Source organism: Alligator sinensis, unplaced genomic scaffold (assembly GCF_000455745.1).
Source record: "Alligator sinensis unplaced genomic scaffold, ASM45574v1 scaffold123_1, whole genome shotgun sequence".
In the NCBI taxonomy this organism is placed as follows: domain Eukaryota; kingdom Metazoa; phylum Chordata; order Crocodylia; family Alligatoridae; genus Alligator; species Alligator sinensis.
In genome coordinates this window covers 69,361-93,365 of record NW_005841985.1, presented here as the reverse complement: position 1 = coordinate 93,365, position 24,005 = coordinate 69,361, and the positions used below count along the sequence as shown (strand labels likewise).

The window sequence follows — 24,005 nt, the reverse complement described above, 5'->3', positions numbered from 1 at the left end:
TTGCTCAGCGGGCCAGCAGTGGTGGTAGTCCCCCCGTCCCCCAACGGGCTTAGTTTAAAGCCCGGTGGAGCAGGTCAGCCAGTCTGGCTGAGAAAAGCCTCCTCCCTACGGGAGAGAGGGGGAGGCCATCTCTTCCCAGCAGCTCGCTGCCTCTCTTGCCAAAGAGCGGGCTGTGGTCATGAAAGCCAAAGCCTTCCTGACGACACCAGCGCTGCAGTCTTTGGTTGACCACATAGATCCTCCTGTCCCTTCTCAGCCCATAGCCTGAGACTGGGAGGATCGACGAGAACACTACCTATGCCCCCAGACCCTTAAGCCCCGCTCCCAAATCCCTGTAGCGCCTCATGACCTGGCTGGGAGTGCTCCAAGCAGTGTCATTGGTGCCCACATGAATAAGGAGCATGGGATAGTGGTCTGTGGGTTTAAGGAGCTTTGGGATCCTCTCCGTAATGTCCCGGATGCGGGCCCCCGGGAAGCAGCAGACTTGCCGGGCTAAGGGGTTGGGGTGGCAGATTGGCCCCTCAGTCCCCCTCAGGAGGGAGTCTCCCACAACAAAGATGATTGTTAAGTTTTTCTGAAGTTCTCCTGCATAGTTGTGAAGCACATTTGGAGTTGTATGCAGTAGTCAGATGATTGTAGATGTTCAGTCCTCTGGGAATTATGTTGTATTTCTTGCATAGGCTTGGAAAAATATATATCACTACTGAGTTTGGCCTCTTTCTTCTTCATGTTGTGATGCTGAAGAAAGTTGGGCTAGATAAAACTACCCGTAGGTGGATATGTAAATTGGCTGAAAAATGCCACCACACAACAGCAAGATAGATATCAAACTGGCAGGTCTCAAAAGGATTTTAGAGGGTCTTGCTTTAAATCATAATTATTTTACATTCATATTAATTACAGAAAACAAAACTGCAAGCAAGGGGTTGCAAACAGCCTGAAGGACTGGAATTCAAACTGTTCCAGATAAACTGGAGAACCTGGCTATAGACAATAAAATGAAATTGCTTATACTGGTGTGTTAAATTATACAAAAAGAAAAAAAAACAAAACAAACCAATACACAATCGTAAAACAGGGAATTAGTTTGGCAGTAGCACTAAGAATCGGTGAGCTGTAGTGGATCAAAACCTCAACATGGATCCACAACATGACACAGCCACATAAAGGCATTTTGGGCTGCATTAACAGAAGTATTGTATGCCAGATACCATGACAGCATGAAGTGAGCTTTACAGCTTTAGTTAGACATCAGCTGGAATAGTGTGTTGAGTTTTGGCACTGTATTTTAAGAAGGATACAGATAAATTAAAGAGGAACTAATGGCAGGTGAAAAAAAAATGGAGACACCAGAATGCAACACCCCAATACAAAAAAAAAAAGAAAGGTTGAAGGTTTTAGGCATGCTTAGTTTGAAAAAGTGGAGTTACACTATTTATTAAATACAGAAAAGGCTGCCAAAAAAGATAGAAGAAAGTTGCTCTATGCCACAGATGACAGGGCATGAGACAGGGAGCTTAAACTGAAGTAAAGCGCATTTAGACCAAAACTCATCAAAAAAGCACCCTACTGAAAGTACAGGAAGGCAATAGAACAAACTAACCCAAGGGTCCTCAACCCCTATCCTGCAGGCTACATCCAGCCCACAGCACCAAGTCATCCAGCTTACAGGGATCCCCAGGTGTCTGGAAATGTAGCAACAGAGTACCAGTAGCACAGTTCCCTGCTGCCAAATTTCCAGACCCATGGGGAGCCCCAGGCCCTGAATGCCAGATCAGACACCTGATCCCAGTGCTGAGGGCAGCAGCAAGCTCCCTGGATGCCCAGTCCTAGCACACATGGCTTTATCTGGCCTGAGGGGCCAAAATTTTGAGCACCCTTGGTCTAGAGAAATTCTGGCATCTCCTTCATTGGTACTTTTCAAGAAAAGCCTGGATAAAAAGTTACCTGGGATGATTTAGGATTAGCAAATAATTCATCTGTGCAGGTGGTAACATTGATACCCTCACAAAGGAGTAGTTTGTTTGTTTGGTTTTTTTTAAAAAACAACACCATCTGAAAACTGAAGCAAATAAGTAATAAGCACCTTGATCATCACAAAATGAAAATTTAAGACACAACACAAGCTATGATACAACACAGTACTCAATAACAGTACCAGTAAGTATTAATATGTTCAAAAGAGCTTTAAAATTCTTCAGCTCACAAGTTGCAAGGACCATGTTATTTTGATAAACAAATAGAAAGAAAATAAAAGCAAAGTTCTAAAAATATTAGAGATTCAGAACCTTTGTTCTTAATTCTGAAACTAAAATTTTAAATGAACAAAACATTAAAACATGCATGCACACACAGGACATGCAAACCTACCCCAATTCCCAAAGCTTCTTCCAGAACTGGAACCACTCCACATGGGCTGACTTCTATTTGGTACCTCACCAGCTTGAGGGGGGAGCAGGGGGTAAGGAGTACATCAGTATGTCAAGTTTTTCTCTATTCCAAAGTATAGAATTGGGCCTAGAATCTACCTACAACTATTAGAGAGATGGTCACAATTACCATTTGCAGCTGAGAAGGAAGTCACTTCCTTTTGCATCAGAGCATGCCACTAAATTGAATAGGAGGTGTCCGATTTTAAATTTTCCTATCAAACATCAACATCAGACACTGCCTAATAAAGAACAGACTGGATAATTTGTTCTAGTGATTTGTCAGTCGAAAGTAAGATACTCAAATACATCTACAAACAAATAGAAGCATCTTCAATTAAACTTGTCATGAGCACTTTCCCAGGCAAGATGTATTTGGTAGCCACGCTGGTCTAAGACACAAAGAAATGCAAAAAATTCTAGAACTCTTGGTTCAAAAATTATACATTTTATTAAACTAACTAAGAAATTGCAAAAAAATTCTCTCTCTTTTCAAGCTTCCGGGCACACGCACCGTTCTTCAGGCTAAGGACAAATCCAAGATTGTAAAAATCCTCTTGGGTAGAAAATAAACTTCATTTTGCACAGGGAAATTGAGGCTGAAAGTCTGTTCCCCTGGTTCTGAGAGTCTTTTGTGCGAGTTGCTCCTTGATGTGCAGATAAGGCTGTTCTCATCCTGAAGGTGTCAGATGCCAGGAAGGCAGGGAGGCTCAAAAAAAATCTTTCCTTCTCATTCAGCAATGAAGTTTATATTTCCAAAAATATTTCTTGCACGTTTTAGTTAGTCTAATAAAAGGTATCATCTCTGAACCAAGAGTTCTAGAGTTTTGCATTTCTTTTGGTCTCAGACCAACACAGCTACCAAATACATTCCTGAAACATGGAAGATGCTGTATTTTTGCCAATTTTGGAAACATTATAGAAAAAATGACATCTGGATTAACAAATTATTTGGCTGGATTCACAAATTATTTGGCATGGAGGCAAAGATAAATCTCGATTCATTAAGATGCAAAACATACGTACATGGATCACTAGAAACTATATTCCATTACAGATGCCTAGCAACTGTACTCACCAAGAAATATTTTAAAACTATGGCTTTAAAAATTTATCTGATTATTACTCATATCACACGTTGTCTTGGAGTAGGAACCGGGAAATACATTTCTTCTGAGGGAGTGCAGAGGCAATTACTGCAAAGTATTTCTCAAAGATATCCTCTGATGAATTTTGAAGTAATGATTCAGAAATGTAGGAAAAGGGCAGAGAGAAGTACAATCTCATTACCTCCTGCTAATGGAGCAGAAACTCCATATTTTCAATTGTGAGCAAACTATTAGAAAGCCAATGGAATTTCATCACAAGATATATTTTCTTCATTAGTAGTTTATTTTTGGTTCAATAGAATATGTTGCTTTGACTCGATGACCCTTCGGGGTCCCTTCCAGCCCAAATGTCTATGAAATGTAACGAACATTTTAGGAGGTTTCAGCAGTCAACATTTAAATGTTTTCTGTAGATTTCAGGCAAATAAGTTAAGAATTATAGCAAGGTTCTACTTATTAGAAAGATTATTTGAAATCCATTTACTTCAAGTATACTTCTTGTACTTTTAGATAAAGCATTCCCCGATTTAATTCCTGTTTATAATTTATTCTTGGAAGGAGCAGGTGACCATTAAAAAACAAACAAACAAAAAACAAAAAACAGAAGTTCCAAACTATGTGACAGACAAATGGAAGCATATAAACCTCCCCACACCCATCCACCACTTTCAGATAATCTCTTTTATTAAATAGTGTATGGAAGAAGGGTTTATCAATTTATTGGGGGGTGGAAATTGAGATCAAGGAACCTGAGAACAAGTTGGGTAGTTTTAACAGGTGATCTAAAAAAAAGTCAATCATCAATCATCAGATTTGTCTGTAAAACACAAGTGGGCACCAGATTCATGTCTTCATTTACACACCTAGGAAAGGTTGGGGCTAAGTTTTGGGGTATTGTCTGGGAAATTGTTTTTAAAAGCTTATATGTTTTTGATTTTATTTTATTGTAAACCACTTTGAGCCCTTTCTGGAAAGGGAAGCATGCAGAGTAGAGTCTCAATGTACATAAACTTACAATGAGAAGTAACTCATGCAAAAAGTGGTCAAATGGGGGGAGGGGAAAAGAAACAATACAGAACAAAAGGATTAGAGATACTGGTTGACTCCCAATTTGTGAACAATTTTTGGAGCACTAAGACCCTAAATGCAATTTCTAATAGAACCATACTCCTGTACAGTACAGAAGACTCTGCTACGGTCTTTGGGGGTCCCTGACAGACATTACATTTAAGATGCAACTAACAGGTTTCATAGATTGTTAGGGCCTGGAAGAGACCTTGTAGATCATCAGGTCCAGTCCCCCTGCACTAGGCAGGAAAAGACAACTAGGGTCAAGTGACACCAGCAAGGTGACTGTCCAGTCTCCTTTTGAAGATTTCCAGAGTAGGAGACTGCACCACCACTGGAGGGAGTTTATTCCACAATCTGGGCACCCTGACCGTGAAGGAGTTTTTCCTAGAATTGAGCATGAAGCGGCCTTCCAGGAGTTTTTATCCATTGCTCCTGCTCTTGCCCAGGGATGCCCTGGTGAACAGCTGTTCACCGAGTTCTTGATGTACTCCCCTGATGTAGTGGTAAGCCGCTACCCAGCCCTCTCTCAGCCTTCTCTCCTGTAGGCTGAAGAGGCTCAAATCCCTCAGCCACTCTTTGTATTGCTTGTCTTGCAAGTCCCTGATCATATATGAGTGGCTTTTCTCTGGACCCTCTCAAGTTTTTCCACACCCTTGTTGAAGTGGGTCGGCCAGAACTGGATGCAGTACTTCTGCTGGGGTCTCACCAGTGTGGAGTACGGTGGGAGTATCACTTCCTTAGTTTTTCCATGAGATGCAATGGTTAATGCATGCCAGCTTGCTTGCCCTCCTGGCTACAGCATTGCACTGCCAGCTCATGTTCGTGTGATGGTCTATCACTACCCCTAGGTCCCTTTCAGTCATAGTGCAAGTTAAATTGTCGCCACCAAGCCTGTAGGTATGTTGGATATTGATTGTCCCCAGATGGAGCACCTTACACTTCTGAGTGTTGAACTTCACCTGGTTCCAGTCCTCCCAACTCCCCAGCCTTTACAGATCTGCCTGCATCTGCAACCTATCTTCTGGCATAGCCACACTCCCCCATAACTTGGTGTTGCCTGCAAGCTTGGCCAGTGAGCTTTTCAACCCCACATCCAAATCATTTATAAAGACACTGAAAAGCACCAGTCTAAGCATGGGCCCCCGAGGGACACCACTGGTCACTTCTCACCAGAACGACACATATCCATTCATGAGAACTCTCTGGGTCCTACCATGCAGCCAGTTTTCCACCCACTCAACTGTTGAGCAGTTAAGCCCACAATCTTCCAATTTTTCTACAAGCACATCGCGGGATACTAATTCAAAAGCCTTCTGGAAGTCTAGGTATATAATGTCGACCTTCTCTCCCACGTCCAGGTGGCGAGAGACCTGTTCGTAGAAGGGGATGAGATTGGTAAGACGCGACGAAGCCATGCTGGCTGTTATTCAGAATCTTGCCCTCAACGAGCGTATTGTACATAGATTCTTTAATGAGTTTTTCCAGGATTTTCCCTGGGATGGAGGTTAGGCTGACTGGCCTAGTTGCCTGGGTCCTCCCTCTTCCCCTTCTTGAAGATGGGCACAATGTTGGCCCTCTTTCAATCCTCAGGGTTCTCCCCTGTGTGCTACAATTTCTGAAAGAGTCTTGCCAGGGGTTCCACGATGACCTCAGCCAGCTCCATCAGCACTCCTGGGTGAAGTCCATCTGGTCCTGCTGACTTATGTCTAGCTTTTCTAGTTGGCTTTGCACCAGCTCAGCATCCACAGTGGAAAAGCTATCATTCCCACCATGCCCCCTCCACCCCATGATCCTTATCTCACTTGTCTTTCCCCTTGGTCTGGTGAAATACCAAAGCAAAGTGAGCAGTCAGGAGTTCAGTTTTTTCCCCCTGAGTGTCCATTACCAGCTGTCCCGAGGTGTTAAGTGGGGGCCCCATGATTCCATTTGTTTTCCTTCTGCTCCCTACATACCTAAAGGAGGACTTATTGTCCTTGACTCCCTTGGCTAACCAACTCAAACTCAGTCGCCACCTTAGCATTCCTTTCCTAATCATTCCCCTACAAGTGCGGACCACTGTTGTATAGTCCTCCTGGAGGACTATCCCTAGCTTCCACTGAGTGTACACCTCTTTTTTCTTTTTCAAGAGGACCACGATATTCCTACTGAGCTAGGAGGGCTTGCCAGCCCTTCTGCTACCTTTCCTCTTCACGGGAACGGTTTTCTTTTGTGCTTTGAGGATTGCGTCCTTGAGGAACAACCACTCTTCATCATTCACCTTCTGTGCCTGGTCCTGAATTACCTCTCCTACTAATGCCGTGAGCCTGCTGAAGTCAGCATTTTTTAGGTCCAGGACTTCAATCCTGCTGGTTGATCTAATCAACCTTGCAGCAGACAATGAACCTGATGAGCTCATGGGCACTGTCGCCCAGGCTACCCTCAATGTTCAAGCCACACACCAGATCATCTCCTTTGGCCAAGACCAAGTCTAGTGGAGCAGTACCTCTGGTTGTCCCTTGCACTTCCTGGGTCAGAAAGAGCTCCTCAATTACAGTTAAGAAGCTACATGACCGATCTGACCTAGCTAAGTGTTCCTCCCAATCTATGTCTGGGTAATTGAAGTCACCTATGACAACCAAGTCCCTTGCACACATGGCCTCTGTCAGTTCTTGAGAGAACTTCAGATCAAGCATCTCTCCTCGGTTCGGAGGCCTGTAGTAAACGCCTACAGTTGGGTCTCTCACCTTGTCCCCCCTGCCCAAAAGCTTGATGCAGACGGTTTCAAGCTGCTTATCTTTCGAGCCAATGTCAGCCTCCGAAGAGGTTTACTGCTCCCTCACATAGAGAGCTACCCCTCTGCTTTTTCTCCCTGCTCAGTCCCTTCTGTGCAGGGGGTAGCCCTCTATGGCTACGCTCCAACCATGTGAGGAGTCCCACCAGGTCTCCATGATCCCTACCAGGTCATATTGCCCACTAGAGAACAGGAGGGCAAGCCCCGGCCCCAGCCCTGTCGCATACAAAGAGCAGGGCAACAGCTCTACAGACCCCAGTTGCAGCTGCTTGCAGCCTCCCTGCCACCTGCTGCAGGCAGCCCGGGTTCCATGGTGGGTGGCAGGGGCCTGCAGGCCAGCTTGTTGCTAACAGCAGATGCACACATGCCTTGGGGCAGATGGCAGGGGAGGGGCCAGGGCTGCACTGCCACAACAAGGATCAGGCCCCTCACAGCTCCCTTGCCATCCATCCCTACCAAACCAACATCTTACAAGTTGAGGCTCCCCAGTGTTTTTGGCACTCTGCCCAAAAATGTTGCCAACTCCTGCTCTAGAGCCTGGAAGGTTCCTAAGCTGATTGGGGCTCCCAGCCTCTGGAGCACATCATGGCTGGAAGCTCCAGTCAGCTGATCAGGACTCCCCCAGCTGAAAGCCCCTGCCAAACTATCAAAGCTTCAAGGCAGGGGAACATGCCATGCACTCCCACAGCTAGTATGGGTGCACCAATAAAGATTTTCTTAGCCATATCTATAGGTGAGTATTAACCAACCATAATCAGCCAATGCCAATCCAGTAACTGACATTTAGTAATAATGCAAGGCATTTTAAACTACTGACATAAACCTTTTCTTTGGCATGCTCCAGCAGCCTCTTAAGTCACATGTATCAGTATCTTGGCACTTAAAAATGGCAGCAGGGGCACTTGAACTAAAGCTCATTGAATGAGATTTAGTTCAAGCACTGCTGCCACCATTTTTAAGCATGGGGACACTGATGCATGAGATGCTATGGGACTTTAATTACAGCTGTCAGAACCCCTCTAATCAAAGTGCTGCCCCCACCCCTGGAGCACATGTAAAAAAGTGCCAAGGGACACGTCCCTGAGCCTGCCCAGCTCAGCTGAGGGGGAAGGTGTGAGCCTTCCTGGCTCAGTAGTCTCTGGGCCAGGCTCCTTGCTTTCCTCCCTCTGCACAGGGCAGATCCCCCTCTACAGCCAAGCCCCAGGAGCTAGACTGCAGCAGGGGGAAAGGCCCCTTTTCCTCCTGGTGCTGTCACTGCCAGGAGCAGGGCAAGTCCCCATGCCTCACAGGGGAGGCTGAATGACCTGGCCCTGGGAAGGGCAGGATCCAGGTGGGCTGAGGGTAGGATGACACATGCCTGCCTCTCCCCCCTGCTCTTCCCCTCCCACCACCATGGCTGGAGCAGAGCCAAAAAGTGCAAGGGCACATGTTAGCTGCCCACTGTGGGCTTGGGGCTCTCCGCCCTGCTGCCTTCGCCCTGGAGCCCCACACTGACCCCTTGCCTGCCCAGCAGTGGGGGAGCGGTCTTAGAATGAACTACTGGGTTCAGAAGATTCCCCGTGCTTGAACAAAGGACATACTCACGGTTGTTCTCATCCTTGCAAAGCTTTATTTAAGGATACTCGCAGAGGCAGGTGATAGGACAGAGCAGAGAGGATGGTCACTTCACATTGGCCCTAGGCGGCAGCTGCCACCCCGCATAGTTCCCCTGGCCCCGGAGTGTCCCGATCCCAGGGATGCGATAGTCTGCGCCAGGGCTCCGTGCAAGTCAGAACTTTTGCCAGAGCTGAGGAACCCATCGCAACTCAAGAACGTACAGCTTATATAGTCTGAAGTAAATAACATTATCTCAAGCTAGGGATTTGGGGATGAGTCGTGATCCAACACACCTGGTGTTTACCACATTCCACTGTATTACAACTTTCTACTATCTAGGTTCATGGTTCGGTCATGCTCACAGAGCAGGAGACTACGTGCTATTTCGCCGGCCTACTATGGAATCAGCATGCAGAACTCCTGTTATTAGCATTAGCAAAGCTCTTACTATTACAGGAGCACAACTCACCACCCCCACTGCTGCCAGGCGGGCAGAAAGCATGTGGCTGGCATAGGTCTCCCAGGGAAAAGGCAGCAGAGCAGTGAGCCCCGAGCCCACAGCAAACAGCCTGCATTTACCCCACACACTAATCTGAGGGGAGACATTCCCCTGCCCCCACAAAGGGTGCACACAGCAGCATGGAGCCACTCCCAGGATAAGTCACCCATTGCTCCGCCCTGCCCTGGCTTGCATGCACCACCCTGGCCGGGCAGTGCCCCTAGCCCCCGCCCCACTCCTTCCCTCCCTCACCATATCAGGGCTTCAAATCTGCCCCCGCCCCTCCAACCCCATCCTCTCCACAGACTTACCTGAACAGAGCTCCTCTCCATGCTGCCCAGTTGTATTCGTGGCCACGTGCATGTGTGCAGCCACGCACATGCACATGGGCCCCGCATCCCGCTCCCGGCAGCCCCAAGCAGGATCCCTTGCAGGCTAGAATGCTGCCCACCTGCAAGGGGAAACCAGAGCGCCCCAAGGAAAAACAAGGACCAACGGTCATAAACTCCTCCAAGACTGTTTTAGGCTGGAGATAAGAAAAATGTATTTACTGTCCGAGCCCCCAACACCTGGAATAGACTCCCTCCAGAAGTGGCACAGGCACCTACTCTGGATTCATTCAAGATATGCTCAGATGCTTATTTTGCTGGGATCCTTTGACCCTAGCTGACTTCCTGCCCTTGGGGTAGAGGGCTGGACTTGATGATCTTCGAGGTCCCTTCCAGCCCTAACGTCTATGAAACCTGCTATTTCCCAAGGGACCCAGGCATCTGGGGGTCCCAGCCCCATGGGGGAGAGGGAACCCAGGTGTCCAGGGCCCTGGCCAGAAGGCATAATTATCAGTAAGCATTATTGGCTACAATGGCCAAAAAAAGACAATAGCCGATATTGTCAGTTCCCGTTTATCGGTGCCAATCCGATAGGCAACCAATGCATTGGTGCACCTCTAGCAGCTAGGAACCAAGTTTGAAGGGGGAGTCCACAATCTGATATGGGATCCTACAATCGCACTTCCTGCCATGCATGTGGCAGAAAGCACAATTGCTGGGATCCCACAACACATGTTAAGTTAACTGCGTGATGGGATCTATCAGGGACCTAAGTATCAGCATCAGATCAGCTGATCATCTATCAGCCTGCCTCAGGTTTCTGTTGTTGGCAGTCTAATCTTTGACTAGAGAACCCCAACTGTTTACTCCACAGATCAGTCAAGACATAATTCAAAATGATGTATCCAGCACCCATCTAAATTCAATACTCTTTGCAACAATACTAGTCATAGCTTCATAGATTTTAAGGCCAGAAGGGACCTCAGAAGATCGTGTCCAGTCCCCTGCACCAAGCAAAAAAGATAACTGGGGTCAGGTGACCACAGCAAGGTGACTGTTTCATCTCCTCTTGAAGATTTCCAGGGTAGGTGATTGCACCACCTCTGGAAGGAGCTTATTCCACAGTCTGGACACCCTGACTGTGAAGAGGTTTTTTATAAAGTTGAGCCTGAATCAGTCTTCCAGGAGTTTGTGGCCATTACTCCTAGCTTTCCCCTTGGATGCCCTGGTAAAGTTGCTCACCAAGCCCTTGATGTACTCCCCTAGTGTAGCGGTACACTACTACCAGGTACCCTCTCAGCCTTCTTTTCTTAAGGTTGAAGTGTGTCAGATCCCTCAGCCTTTTGTCATATGGCTTGCTGTGTAAGACTCTGATCATAAGGATGGCTCTCCTTTGGACTCTCTCAAGCTTGTCCATGTGCTTGTTAAAGCACAGCGTCCAGAACGGGATGCAGTACTCCAGCTATAGTCTCAACAGTGCCAAGCAGAGCAGAAGAATCACCTCCTTGGCTTTGCTGGCGATGTATTGATTGATGCATGCCAGGATAGTATTTGCCCTACTGGCTACAGTATCGCACTGCCGGCTCACATTCATACTGTGGTCTATTATTACCCCCAGGTCCTTTTCAATCATGGTGCTAGTCAGTTTGGTGCAGCCAAGCCAGTAGGTGTGTTGGCAGTTGCTCATCCCGAGGTGAAGCACTTTACATTTGTCAATGTTGAACTTCATCAGGTTCCGATCCGTCCAACTTGCTAGCCTGTCTAGTCATTGCTTTGTATGGAGTAAAAGTTATACGGACAGCTCCCATACCTTCATCAGCACATTCAGTTGGTTGGAACTTCTTATCCAAATAATTCACTTGCATTTCTCAACCACTTTCAACTCCATAAGTACCACAGATACCAGTGTTGAATACAACCCTCAAATACACCAAAGAGCCAATGTCTAGCAAATCTCTTATTGAATAAGTCCTTCAGAAGGGAAGCTGCTCTGATAGATATAGTAGGCAGGCCAAGTATTCACCCATACGAGTGAAAGAGTTGGTGGTCTCCATCTTCAAAGGCCCCTTGCTAAGCACTCTGGACTAGTGTTGGGATGGATTTGGAAGGGTGTTGGGAAGGATTTGTCTCCTGAATGATACAAACAAGTGTGGCACATTTTTGCATTCCCTCACAGCATAACACAATCTTCAGGTATTCTTCTGCAGTGGTTTTCACCATTTTTTTTTAAAAGAGTCATGGCACACTCATAGGTTCAAGGCACCCCTCACTAAACTCAAGACACCTTTTGAAAATTGCCAGCTCTTAGTTTTCACTTGATTATTTACTACAGAGAAGTAATAAAGCAATTCTGTTGCGAAGAACTCAGAAAGACCACAATAGGTCAGAATGTTTTTAACACTATGGATTCCTAGTTGAAATCTAGGTTTATCCTGTGAATCATGTTTGTACATCTAACAGTGCTAACATTGTGTGGCACTCCAAAGCACTCCCAAAAGGATCTCAAGGCACCAGAGTGCCACAGCACCCTGGTTAAGAAATCACTGTTCTAGCACAATGACAGTTTGGGAAGCCACTGAACAATTTACCTTTCTGTTGAAGGTACCAATGAAATAAGGAAAGGCAAAATGAAAGAAAAGCATCAAGGCACAGAAGAAAATTCAGTACCAGATTAGAAGATGGGAGTCCAGTTCAATTGGGGTAACAAAGTTCCACAGCGTACATGAAGTGGAAATAGTGTTCTTATTTGAACAACAAAATGAAAGGAAAAAAGAAAAAAAAAGATTCTGACATGAGATGCTATGCAAAGCAGTACAGATAAAGAAATAAACTGTACTGGACACAATTATTTTTGGTGCTCAAGAAGCAAGGCTCTAAATTTCTGAGGTAGACAGTAGTACAGTATAACCTCATGAATCCGGCATGCTCGGGACCAAGCACCTGCCGGAAACGTAAAGACTCCAGATTTTTTAAACCGGAGCAGAGGCTAGTCCCAGAGCAGCAGCCACAGGCAAAGTAGCCACATGGGGCTGCAGAGGGTCAGGCTTCCCTTTCTGCTGCTCTGGGACTGGCCACTGCTACTCCCCAATGGAGTGTAGTTTAAAAAAAAAGTGCCGGATTTTCAATAATTCCAGGTTTTTGATATCCAGATGTATGAAGTTATACTGTATCAAATCACATAAAGTAGTACTGAGATCTGAAAGTACTCAACCAACAATTGAGTAATGTTCATGAAATGCATTTAAGAACCTGAACACAAACTTTGTGAGCTAAGACATCTCTGCTAGTCATTGCACTGAGTGTTCAACACATTGAATACCACTATCAAGCATTAAAAACAAAGGCTAGAGGGGTGGTTCTAATCTCATTAGAGGAAGCCAAGCCTCAAGAGTTAGAAAGAATACTGCAGTCTTTAGAGAACACACCAGCCACACAATTTTGAACAAAGGCCATAAAGTAGTATATGTAAAATATATTCACCTGTGCACCCATCAAGTGTTGAAAAAAAAGTCACATGCCTACTACACATGCACCCATCAAGTGAGTATTTTCTACTGTACCTTGACATCTAAAACTTCGACTCCTTTGAGGCCAGGTGCATATATTTCCAAAACCTAAAGGCCCAAAATAAATTGAATTTTATCATGATACCAAGCTGTTTTATGTAGTAACATTATTAAACCAGAACTAAAAGGAAGCTTGAAAAAAAATGACAAAACAGCAGGCATGCAGCTCTTTAGAATGGGAAACATAGCCTATACTGGGGGTGGGGGGCGGCAGCGGAAGGAAATCAAATGAGTGTTCACTTTCCTAACAGGTTAGGGTGAGGTAAGTAACTAACTGTTACATTTAAACTTTTTTTAAATCCAATTTCATTGGTTAAATGAAGCTGAGGCTGTATAAAACTGATCTGAAAAATCTGTCCCATTATAATTTGTATTAATATTTGTAATCAAGTTACAAATTACTTCTGGATAACTTCTGAAAAGTAAATATACAAAATATTGAAAAAAGTTAGAACTACCCTTGGACGCACAATTGAACTCACAAACAGTGCCACTGAAGTCACATTGTGGACCTTCAGAAAGGCAAACTACAGGTTATTAGCTAGCAAGGTCTTCTCAGTCTCAGGGGTTATGACATCCACTGAAGTTTGGAAGCAAGCAACTACATTGGCAGCTCTCAGCCTTTTTGGACTTGTGGTATCCTTCTAACCTGTGAATTGAGGGGCACCCAATTTCAATAACTAATTACAGTGCTTAACTCCTTGCAGAGGAACTGGCAGATAATTGATGAAGCAGGGACAATTCTGAACCCAAAGTGGTCTGCTTACCTCCTCACTCCTCATGGTACCCTTCTAAAATATCTGGCAGCACCCCAAGGTGCCACAGCACCCTGGTTGGGAATCACTGGACTAAACTTTTGCCCCTTGAAAATATATTCTGCAGGCTGAGTTGATAAGAGAATTGTCCATAAAAGTATAAATGAATGTCCATATACCAGCCACAGAGCTTACAAAAAACCACAAAACCAAAAAAGGCAATTTCTGAATGCTTGCTGTGGATGTTGCCACCATTCATGTGGAAAGGGGGTTAAGTTATTAGGCAATGGCTTTAGTTTAAGATTAGGACTGGATGTATGAACTGATTTACATAAGACACAAGCCAAAAAAAGACTCACTTTTAAACTTCTGAAAGACAAAACAGTAAGTCTGCCCTATGACATCAAGCAATTTTATAACATCTACTTTACAGAACATTATCAGCCTGAGTTGAAGTGGCTTTTAGAAGACAATAAACAAAGATATTGCTTATATTAGAAGTGAAATGCAAAAAAAATTAGCCATAATGCAACTTTATTTTCTTAAGTGCGAGGTGGCTGGATCATAGTCAACAATTTCACACACACACACACACACACACCCCTCCACAGTCGCTTGCACCAGGAGAGTCAGGAGACTTTCAGATAAAGCATAAAATCCTTTCAGTTAGGCTATTAACAAATGAACAGCACCACCTCTACCTTCACCCCAGGGAGAGGGTCAGCAGGTACCCAGCCAAGAAGTTAAACCATTCTGAAGGCTGTTTCACAAGGATTCCTTTAAAAGGGATCCAGCAGAGATGGAAGCTAATCACCACAAATAAATAAAATTAGAAGAGCCTGTACCTATGCCTATTTAGAAAAGAATGGACCAAAGGTATTCCCTTCAGCCTGTTTGGGAAACCATTTTTAAGAACTGGGACCACTATAGCCAATCCTTCATCTTTCATGCCCCAGATCCCTAGAAATTGTTTATTCCCTACTCTTCTGTCCTCTGCCTGTTTTGCCTAGCCTAGTAGATACACAAACTGGTAGACTTATAAGTATTCAATCTAATGCTGACTGACTCAAGTTCATTAGATTGAATATATCAACCTGTCCAGAAGCAGACAGCCCTATCTAAGGACAAGATTTTAAAAGGAAGTAGTGTTGGTTTCAGTTTTTCTTTAGATAGAGGATTTGCAGAGTGCCCAGCAAGGGGAGCTCCATGACACCATGTAAATCCGACATTGCAATTATGGGAGAGAAATACTTGTTTGAATTTTTGGATTTAGTGGATTGAGATAAGGTTTAAACATTTCACACTGAAATAAAGGAAAAAGTGGGGAACACCCCACAAGCACCCATTTTGTATCAATTTATCTTGGTGGTAACTAACTACATCTGATTTTTTATGACATTTTTATGACTTTTAGAACATTTAACATTTGAAACATAGCCTCTACCTACACTGAGATCTTTGAATTACAATATATTCTGAGCAAGTCACACAGAGGACCTAGATTACTTATAAGCTCCCTCAGGATAAATGTCAATTGACATTTGGGCATTTTCCTAAATCTCAATACCACCAAGTATTAGACCTTATAGTTAACTATTTTAAGATGTTTCAATATAAATGCAACAAATCCTTAATAAAAAAGGGTGCTTCCCCCCCCTCCTTTGAGCTATGAAACCCAGTTTGCACCACTTAAGCTTTTGCAGTTAGTTAATGGCATTTTGCTAGTCTTGCCCAGGTTCAGTCTGGTCCCATTCACAACAGCGATTTCCAAGTTGTAAAAACACAGGGGTCTGACAGACATGGGAAAAACAAATACGCTCTACCGGAAGCAGCAGCATGGGTACTTAGACCTGGCTCTGCAGCATTTATATAGATCAGGTGCTTCAACAGGGATTTTTTGAGCTTTTACCTAAACCAATTCAATCAGCTATTAGCTAAAGTACCCAAAAAGCCCCACTAAAGCGCCCAATCTCTACAGATGTTGGGAAAGCCAGGTACACCTAAGGTGCTGCCTCTTCTGGGCATGCGCTGGGCTCAGTATGGGAGCACGTTGGGTTTAAAGTAAAAGAGCCAGTCCCGTTCCGCCCCGTCCCGTCCCCTGCAAGCAGCTGTAATTATAGCAGTCTGAAGTTAGGCTTAAAATGCTTCATTCAACAAAGTCTAAGTGCAAACCTGGATAGTTCTGTCATTTTTTATATTTCTCTGGCTGAGAACTACAGCAAAAGAATGTCTTGCCCAACAAATGCCTTACAAACCAAGAGTAAGAAACAGTTAAATATACCTCGCGTAGTATTAACAGAACCCCTACAACAGAGACTGGAAGTTTTCACTTCAGAACTGCTGGATTTGACATTACTATACATGCAGTTAGCTAATTATTGGAGGATCATCTTAAAATCTGTCTGTCCCCCCTACCACTGAAGCAGGTAAAGCAGTGGTAGCGGGGCAAGCAGTGGGGGGTCAGGCAACATGACCTCTCCCCCTTGCCCCTTACTTCGCATCCTCAACCCCGCCACTTGCCCCCAACCCCATGCCTATGCTTCCTAGCACCTGCCCTTCCCTCCATTTCACTCCTACCCTTCCCCCCACCCCGTTACACCACTTCATCCATTACTGATCCAAGCTGGGACTAGAGCAAACATATACTCTGTGCCACAGGCTGGAGCAGGGCCAAAGCAAGAGTAAGCAGCAGGCTACAGAGGAGGAGGAGGAGGGTGGCGGCGTGGGGAGGGATGTCAAGCTGTAGCTGCAGCTCTGACCTCAACACCAGGTTGGGGCTGGAGCTGCCTGCCCCTTTCCCCATACTCAAATGCAAGTTAAGAGACTTCTGTCCCTCCCCCTGTTAAATGTGGGGGTGGACTTGTCTTGGATTCAAGTAAATACAGTACATCATCATGCTTCGTTCCTAGAAGATGCTCAAATTATTTAAGTAAAACCATTAAAAATTAATATTCCTCAAGAACGAAAATTTGAGTTCTCCTTGTACTTGCACCAAACCCTTGAAAATTATCTAGCTGAAAAGGTAGTCACTAGTTTACAAAAAAGACTTAACCACTGTTCTAATTTGTGCTCAGTATGTACATTTCATAAATACCTAACTTAACCAAGTTTGCACTGGAAGTCAAGACGATAACAGTTTAAAAGTCTGAGGATGCAAACTTCCTATATCCCCAAAAATCAATCTGGCTGAACTATTACAGTTAAAAGTATCATAACACACATACCTGTTGAATTCGTGCTTTGACTGCAGTTAAATGAAGATTCGTTTGGTCTTCCAGGGAAGCCATCCTGCAACCATCAGACATATTACTTTCATTTGATTTGAAAATGCACGTACAAATTATATAACCAACAATGAAAATCTGTTAAACTTCCCATAAACCCAGATCAAATACTGTACACATTTATTTGTTCAGTAATAATATAGTTTATATTTTAGTCTCCTTTACATTACTGCATACTACATAAGTTTTTTGGCAATGTATAAGTATTTAACTACAACTACTAAGTTACATTGAGCAATCTTACTTGCCACATGCTTCCAGGCCATTATTAATAGACAAATACTTCAGAACAGGGGTCATCAACCAGGGGTACTTGCGAAGACCCTAAGAGGTATGCGCAGGTGGGCAGGACAGAGCACCGCCATGTACCATCCTCCACTGCCGCGCAGGTGCCACCCGCCCAGACACAGGGAGTGGGAAAAGCTTGCATGTGGTGGCTGTTCCATCACTCCGCGTTCGGTCACGCACCACCTCTCCTCCCACTCTGCATCCGACGATCGGGGGTACACTGATCCAAAAATGTTGAAAACCCCCACTTCAGAAGAATGGGAAGTGCAAAAGGAGATCAGCCTGGCTAGACAGCCGTCTCTTCAGCGCGTTGAAACTCAAAGCCCCTCCAAAAAATGTGAAAGCTTGGTTATATGTATAGGGAAGAGTACAATAATTAATCCCGTGGGTGTTTAGGGAGAAGAACAGAAAGGCCATAACATTTAAAATGCAACAAGCAAGGAAGATAAAAGGCAAAAAACAGGACTCTACAAGTACGCCAATAAGAAGAAAACCAAGGAAACCATAGGTCCCTTACAGAATACAGAAAGCAATCTAGTTACAGATAACGCAAGTAAAGTTCTTTTTACTTCGGTTTTCACAAACAGGGGCTGCTACCAGGTGACAAGCACAGTTCGCAGCAAAGATAGGGAAGGAGACAAATAGCCTAAAGATAATGGCAGAACAGGTAAGGGATTATTTAGAGAAGCTAGATACTTTCAAGTCTACGCAGCTGGATGGGGTGCTGAAAGAATTCACCAAAGCAATTTCTGAGCCATTGACTATTCTCTTAGAGAACTCAGAGGCCAGGTAAGGTCCCAGATAACTGGAAAACAGCAAATACAGTGCCTGTCTTTAAGAAAGGGAAGGAGAATCCAGGGAGCTGCAAAACAGTCCACCTGACTTGGGCAACTGGAAAGATCATGGAGCAGGTCATCAAGGAATCAGTTATGATGAAGCACCTGAAGGAAAACAAGGTGAACAGGCACAGCCAGCATGCATTCACCAAAAGCAAAATTAGCCCGATTAACCCAATTTCCTTTGGTGATAAGCTGACAGGTTCTGTAGATGGAGGGAGAACACTGAATGTGATCATGCACCTTGACTTTCACAAGGCTTTTACTATCATTTATCATGACATTCTCATTAACAAGCTAGGCTCATACGGACTAAAGAAAACTCAAGAGGATACATAACTGGCTGCATCATTTGTGCTCAACAAGTACCAGCTCAATATCTAGTTGGGAGGAGATCTCAAGTAGGGTTCCCAGGGGTTTGTCCTGGGCTCAGAGTTATTCAAATCATTAATGAAGATAATAATGGGATCAAGTACATACTTGGCCAATTTGTGGAAAATACCAAGTTGGGTCTAGTCGCAGAGACTCTGGAAGGTAGGAATAGGTTCCAGAATGACCTGGACAGACTGGAAATATGGTCCACAATCAACCAGATGAGACTCAACAAGGACAAGTGCAAAGACCTGCACCTGGGATGGAAAAACTACATGCACAAATACAGACTTGAGGAATGACTGGCTGGGCTGTAGTACTGCTGAAAAAATTCCAGGGGTTAGAGTAGACCATAAACTGGGTACGAGCCAACAGTGCAGTCCTGCTGCAAAACAGCCAACAGTATACCAGGTTACAGCAACAAGAACGTCACCTGCAAATCAAAGGAAGCAATTCATCCTTTCTATTCACCACTGGTGAGGTGTCACCTGGAGCACCATATCCAGTTTGGGGGGCCCCATGCTTCAAGAAGTATGTGGACAGATTGAGATTCAACAGAGGGCGACAAAAATTACTAGAGGCCTGGGAAACATGACTTGCAAGGACAGGCTTAAAGAACTAGGGTAATTTAGTCTGGAGAGGAGAAGACTAAGGGAGGATTTGATAACAGTCTTCAAATACCTGAAGGGGAATTACAGAGAAGAGAGACTTTCTATCCTGTAGTCATGAGGGACAGGACTAGGAGCAATGGCCTCAAGCTGCAGTAGGGAAAGTTTAGGCTGGTAGGAAGAACTGCCTGACTATGAGGTGGTCAAGCACTGGAACAGGCTACCTAGAGAGAGTCTGGACTCTCCATCCTTGGCAATTTTCAAGAGCAGGTTAGACAAACATTTTTGTAAGAAAATTTTCTAAGCGAGAAGTAACTAGATTTCCTGCAAATCAGTAAAATAAAACAGTCTTTAAGATACAGAAAACAAAATATTGTGGAAAAAAGTAACAAAGCAGAGACTTATAGCTGCAAAGCTTAAAAAAAATGAACAGTAAGGCAAATCCTATGGGAGTAGTAGGGGGACAACTGGGAGCTTGTTCAGAAGAGATGGCATATCACATCAGACAATTTTCTAAGAGATTTATAAAAGATTACATACCTCAAAAGTAAAGAATCCCCCAAAAGCAAACAATTTGGAGCTAACTTAAGGATTCACCCCTGCCTTAATGAGAAAAAAAAATAAGCAATTCCTGTATAGCTCCAAAGGGAGCACTTTGCTGGACTGTTGCCAAATAGACTAGAGGTATATTATTTACATACATGCACCCAGCTCAATGAAGATTTATGGTAGGCAGACAAATTGCACAACCCTTAGAAGAGCCCTTAAGCTCGTATATGTAATCAGGGCTCCTGGTAGTGATATCTTTTGTTAGACCAACAAGAAAATTCTGTAATTGCAAGCTTTCAGGCACAAACACCCTCCATCAGGCATCGAAAAAAAGATTGTAAAAGTTCTCCTGAATAGACATGAAAGTTCATATTTTATAAGATTTCACAGAGGAGTCAATAGATGGAAAACTCCTCTGGGCAGGCAGTTCTTAGCTGGTAAGGAGTCTCTCAGCTCTCTTGTGAAGCTCTGTGATGATGCAAATTGCCTTGAACAAAAGCAGGAGCAGTATCTCAGGTTTCAGGTGGTTAAAGTTGCTTCCTCCTTGGGAAGTTATGAAGATTATTTAAAAAGTCAGCTAAAATCCAATATCTTCCATGTGTCAGGTATCCAGGTTGTAGCCATACTGGTCTAGAAAGCTTGCAATTAAATTTTTTTTTTTTTGCAAAAACCTTGTTGGTCTACTAAAAGATATCACCTCTACCATGAGCCTTAATCGCTTTTTCCTCCAGACCAATATGGCTACAACCTGGACACCTAAGCTGGTATATAATATTCATAAAAACACCACTCAGGGGTGTTTACCTTCTGCAGAAAAAGCCTTTTACAGAGGAAAGTGGAAGTATGAGCGCTATACTAGAAAAATCTTGTCCTAGAAATAAACTTAAAATCTCTAGTTCTACATTAGAGAAGGACCCTACAGCTTCTACACTAGTCAATGGAACCCTCTCAAACATATTTAAGTGGACATAGGTGCCTAGTTCATCACTGCTGATCACTAACCACGCAACCTCTGGCTACTTCAATAAGGCAGAATTCCCAGATAAAAGAAAGGTCAGATCAGGGGTGAAGTAAGATAGCTCTCTATGAAGACAATGTACTGCTTTTTGTAAAACCAATAGTATTCACTCCTCCTTAGAAACAACCGTATTCCAGACATGTTGATTCAGTTCAGTCTCTGAATATAACATTCATTATGATATATCATCAATTTTAGAAGTGCTGGTATTGTGAGGAACTGCATTGGAATGAGGGAAACACTCTCTCTCTCTCTCTCTCTCTCTTCCTCCCCACCCCACCCCACTGCCTTCCAAACTTCCACCTATTTACATTTACAGACTTGTCACATTTTTAACTTCTCTTCTACCTTGGAAATCTCAGAACAACAGCAGAGTCTCCCAATGCCTGAAGAACGGTGTTTGTGCCTGAAAGCTTGCAAAGACCTTTTTTCCAACTATTTAGTTGGTCTCACATCTACTCAAAGACCCTTGCCTGCCTATGTCCTTATACCAACACAGCTACAACAACACGTTGGGGGGGGGGGGATAAAAATTTAAAAAAAAGAGTCAGTAAGATATGCAAGATACCCTTACAGAAAAGCACAAGAACTTTTCTAACAGTAATTATTTACCAATCTGGTCTAAATATAGCAAAAAAAAAATCACACAAAGAAGAGGTAAGGATAGAGATTTCTTGGATGGGATAGCCACCATTTGGGGGGGGGAGGGGGGGGAGAGAAGGATGTGTTCCCAATACTTCTCCTTCTGCTCCAACATTTAAAAGTGCTCTCTGATTAAAGTGAAAGTGAAAGGCTTGGCAAGCTGTTCTCATCCATCTTGTTGGGAAAAATAAGAGGCCAATGCTGAGCACATTAATATTATACTAAGTTGAATGGTTGGGGGGAGAAAAGTCAGCCTCCAACATAATAGCACGTTATGCAGTTCAGCTGAACTCTATAATAAACTGGTGTGCAAAACCTTGTTCTGCATCAGTCCATAGCACAGAATAAGAATGCAGCAAGAAAATGGATTTCCTAGATGTATGTTGTGTAACAGATGCATGCAGGCAAAACAAACAGAAAAAAACCCTTAAGCCACCACTTTTTCTAGACTCCTTTAAGATCCCTTGGTAAAGAGTTGCTTTCCCTTAGCCCTCCAAATTTGGCAACTCCATTTTTAACAGAATTCCTCCCTAGAATTTATCAAATAGGCAGCTGTTTAGGTCACAGCAGGTATTACCCAATTAGACCAACTCTTGTTGGGGGAAGATAGATCTTATCAAACTTGTGAAAACCCTAATGGGGCAAGAGTACCTCCCCAATCCTTTCAAATTAGAAATTTTACAGTAAAATGCATAAATAAATAAATAAATAAATAGAGAAACACACTCTCGGTAGACCACTTACCCCACTGAGCAACTGACACAGGTAGACTGAAGAGGAAAAAGGTTCATCTCTAAGATATATGCAATTTTAATACCCACAGGAAGACTAATCAAATGAAAGCTTGAGAAAAACTTGGGAAAGAAATTGAGCTGGAGTAGTGAAAGAGAATGTGGGCAAGAAGTTATTCATCTTCCATGCACGTTTTACACAAAGAAAGCCTTTAGTAAAAATGATCCACAAACTGTACTCATCTCCAACTAGGATCTAACACACTTTTTCCAATGGCGATGCATCATGCTGGAGAGACTGTGAAGAAAGAGGCCCCTTTACCCATGTGACTGTTGTACCCAGAGGTCCAAATATGCTGGTGGAGGAAGTGACAAAACTAACTGTGGTGGATGGTAACAGCCCTTTGGATCCATTGGTTTGTCCACTGCAGTGGTTCTCCACCTTTTTAGGCCTAAGGCACCCCTCCAAAAGCACTGGCTCTTAGCTTTCACTCTAATTTTGAGGGTAGAAAAACAAGAGCAATTCTGCTGTGGCAAAGAGCTAAGATTATAAGAGGTTAGAATACTTTTGACACTACAGATTCCCATTTGAAATCTCCGGGTTTATCTTACGCACCATGTGCAGCTGTTTGTACAGCCAACAGTACTAGTGTGGTACAGCACTGTGTCACCCTTCAAAGGATCTCATGGCACCCCAGAGTGCAACAGATCCCTGGTTAGAAACAGTCACTGCTCTACTGAATGCGTCCGTAGAGGGAATGAGTATGTGGAATGAAAAGCTGATATCCTCCTTCTCAGCTGCTAGCAGTAATGCAGCTAGGGGTGGAGGGACATTGCCACCAGCCTTAGGCACCAACTTCAGAGCGGTGCCAAAAATCATTCCCCACCCTCGCAGTCTGTGGCCTGGCAGCAAGGCCCCCACAGCACTGCTCCTGCAGCAGCGGCATGTGCAGACACCACAGCGCTGCTTTAAGAGCAAGAGCTACGATGGGCAGACAACACAGGGGCAGCAGCAATAACGCTCCTACACCCCCGACACAGCTGCACTCCCAGCTCTCCCACATGGCTTTCCCAGGTCACAGACCCTGCTTGCTACACCACCGGCTGCTAGAGGACACTTGCTCAAACAGGGAAGAATCACACTCCTCCCACCTCCAGAAATGAGAAATGATAAACCACGGACTGTCCTGGCAATTCCAAAGCTCTTTATCAGGCAAGATTATCAGGAATCACACAAAAAACCAAGGAGAGGGAGTGAGAAAAGAGGGACACCTCGGCAAGAACGGCCAGTGACTGGGTCAGGCGCAGGTGCACGTGGCGCAGGGGCAGACGGCGGAGGACACGACCGCCATCTCGAAGGATTGGATATGGGGGGGGCGGGTCTGGGCCCGCCCGGCTCAGGCCTCAGGCACTTCCACTGCGGCCTTTGCCGCCAGGGGCCCGCCCGCAGGACTCACGACATGGGCCCAGGGAGTTCAAGCAGGGACCAGAGTGCCACCGCCCCCCGCGGGCCCTACCGGCTTCTCGGCGCCGGGCGCGCAGGGCGGTGCCGA

At 44.5% G+C, this 24,005-nt stretch overlaps 1 protein-coding gene across 8 annotated transcripts in view; it reads right to left on the bottom strand.

Annotated features, from left to right (window-relative positions):
- Positions 1–24,005, bottom strand: part of DDX4 (DEAD-box helicase 4) — a 96,004-nt gene that overhangs the window by 58,407 nt on the left and 13,592 nt on the right. For 4 of the 8 annotated variants that reach the window (XM_025201145.1, XM_025201146.1, XM_025201149.1 and 1 more), the window contains exons 2-4: positions 17,349–17,412; positions 13,364–13,417; positions 2,371–2,442 (exon numbers count right to left, since the gene is read on the bottom strand). The exons of 1 other annotated variant lie outside the window; for it this stretch is intronic. In XM_025201145.1, coding sequence (XP_025056930.1) covers positions 2,371–2,442; positions 13,364–13,417; positions 17,349–17,412 — 190 coding nt within the window. The remainder of the gene's footprint in view (positions 1–2,370; positions 2,443–13,363; positions 13,418–17,348; positions 17,413–24,005) is intronic. 3 more of the 8 variants (XM_025201148.1, XM_025201147.1, XM_025201151.1) reach the window with 3 other exon arrangements.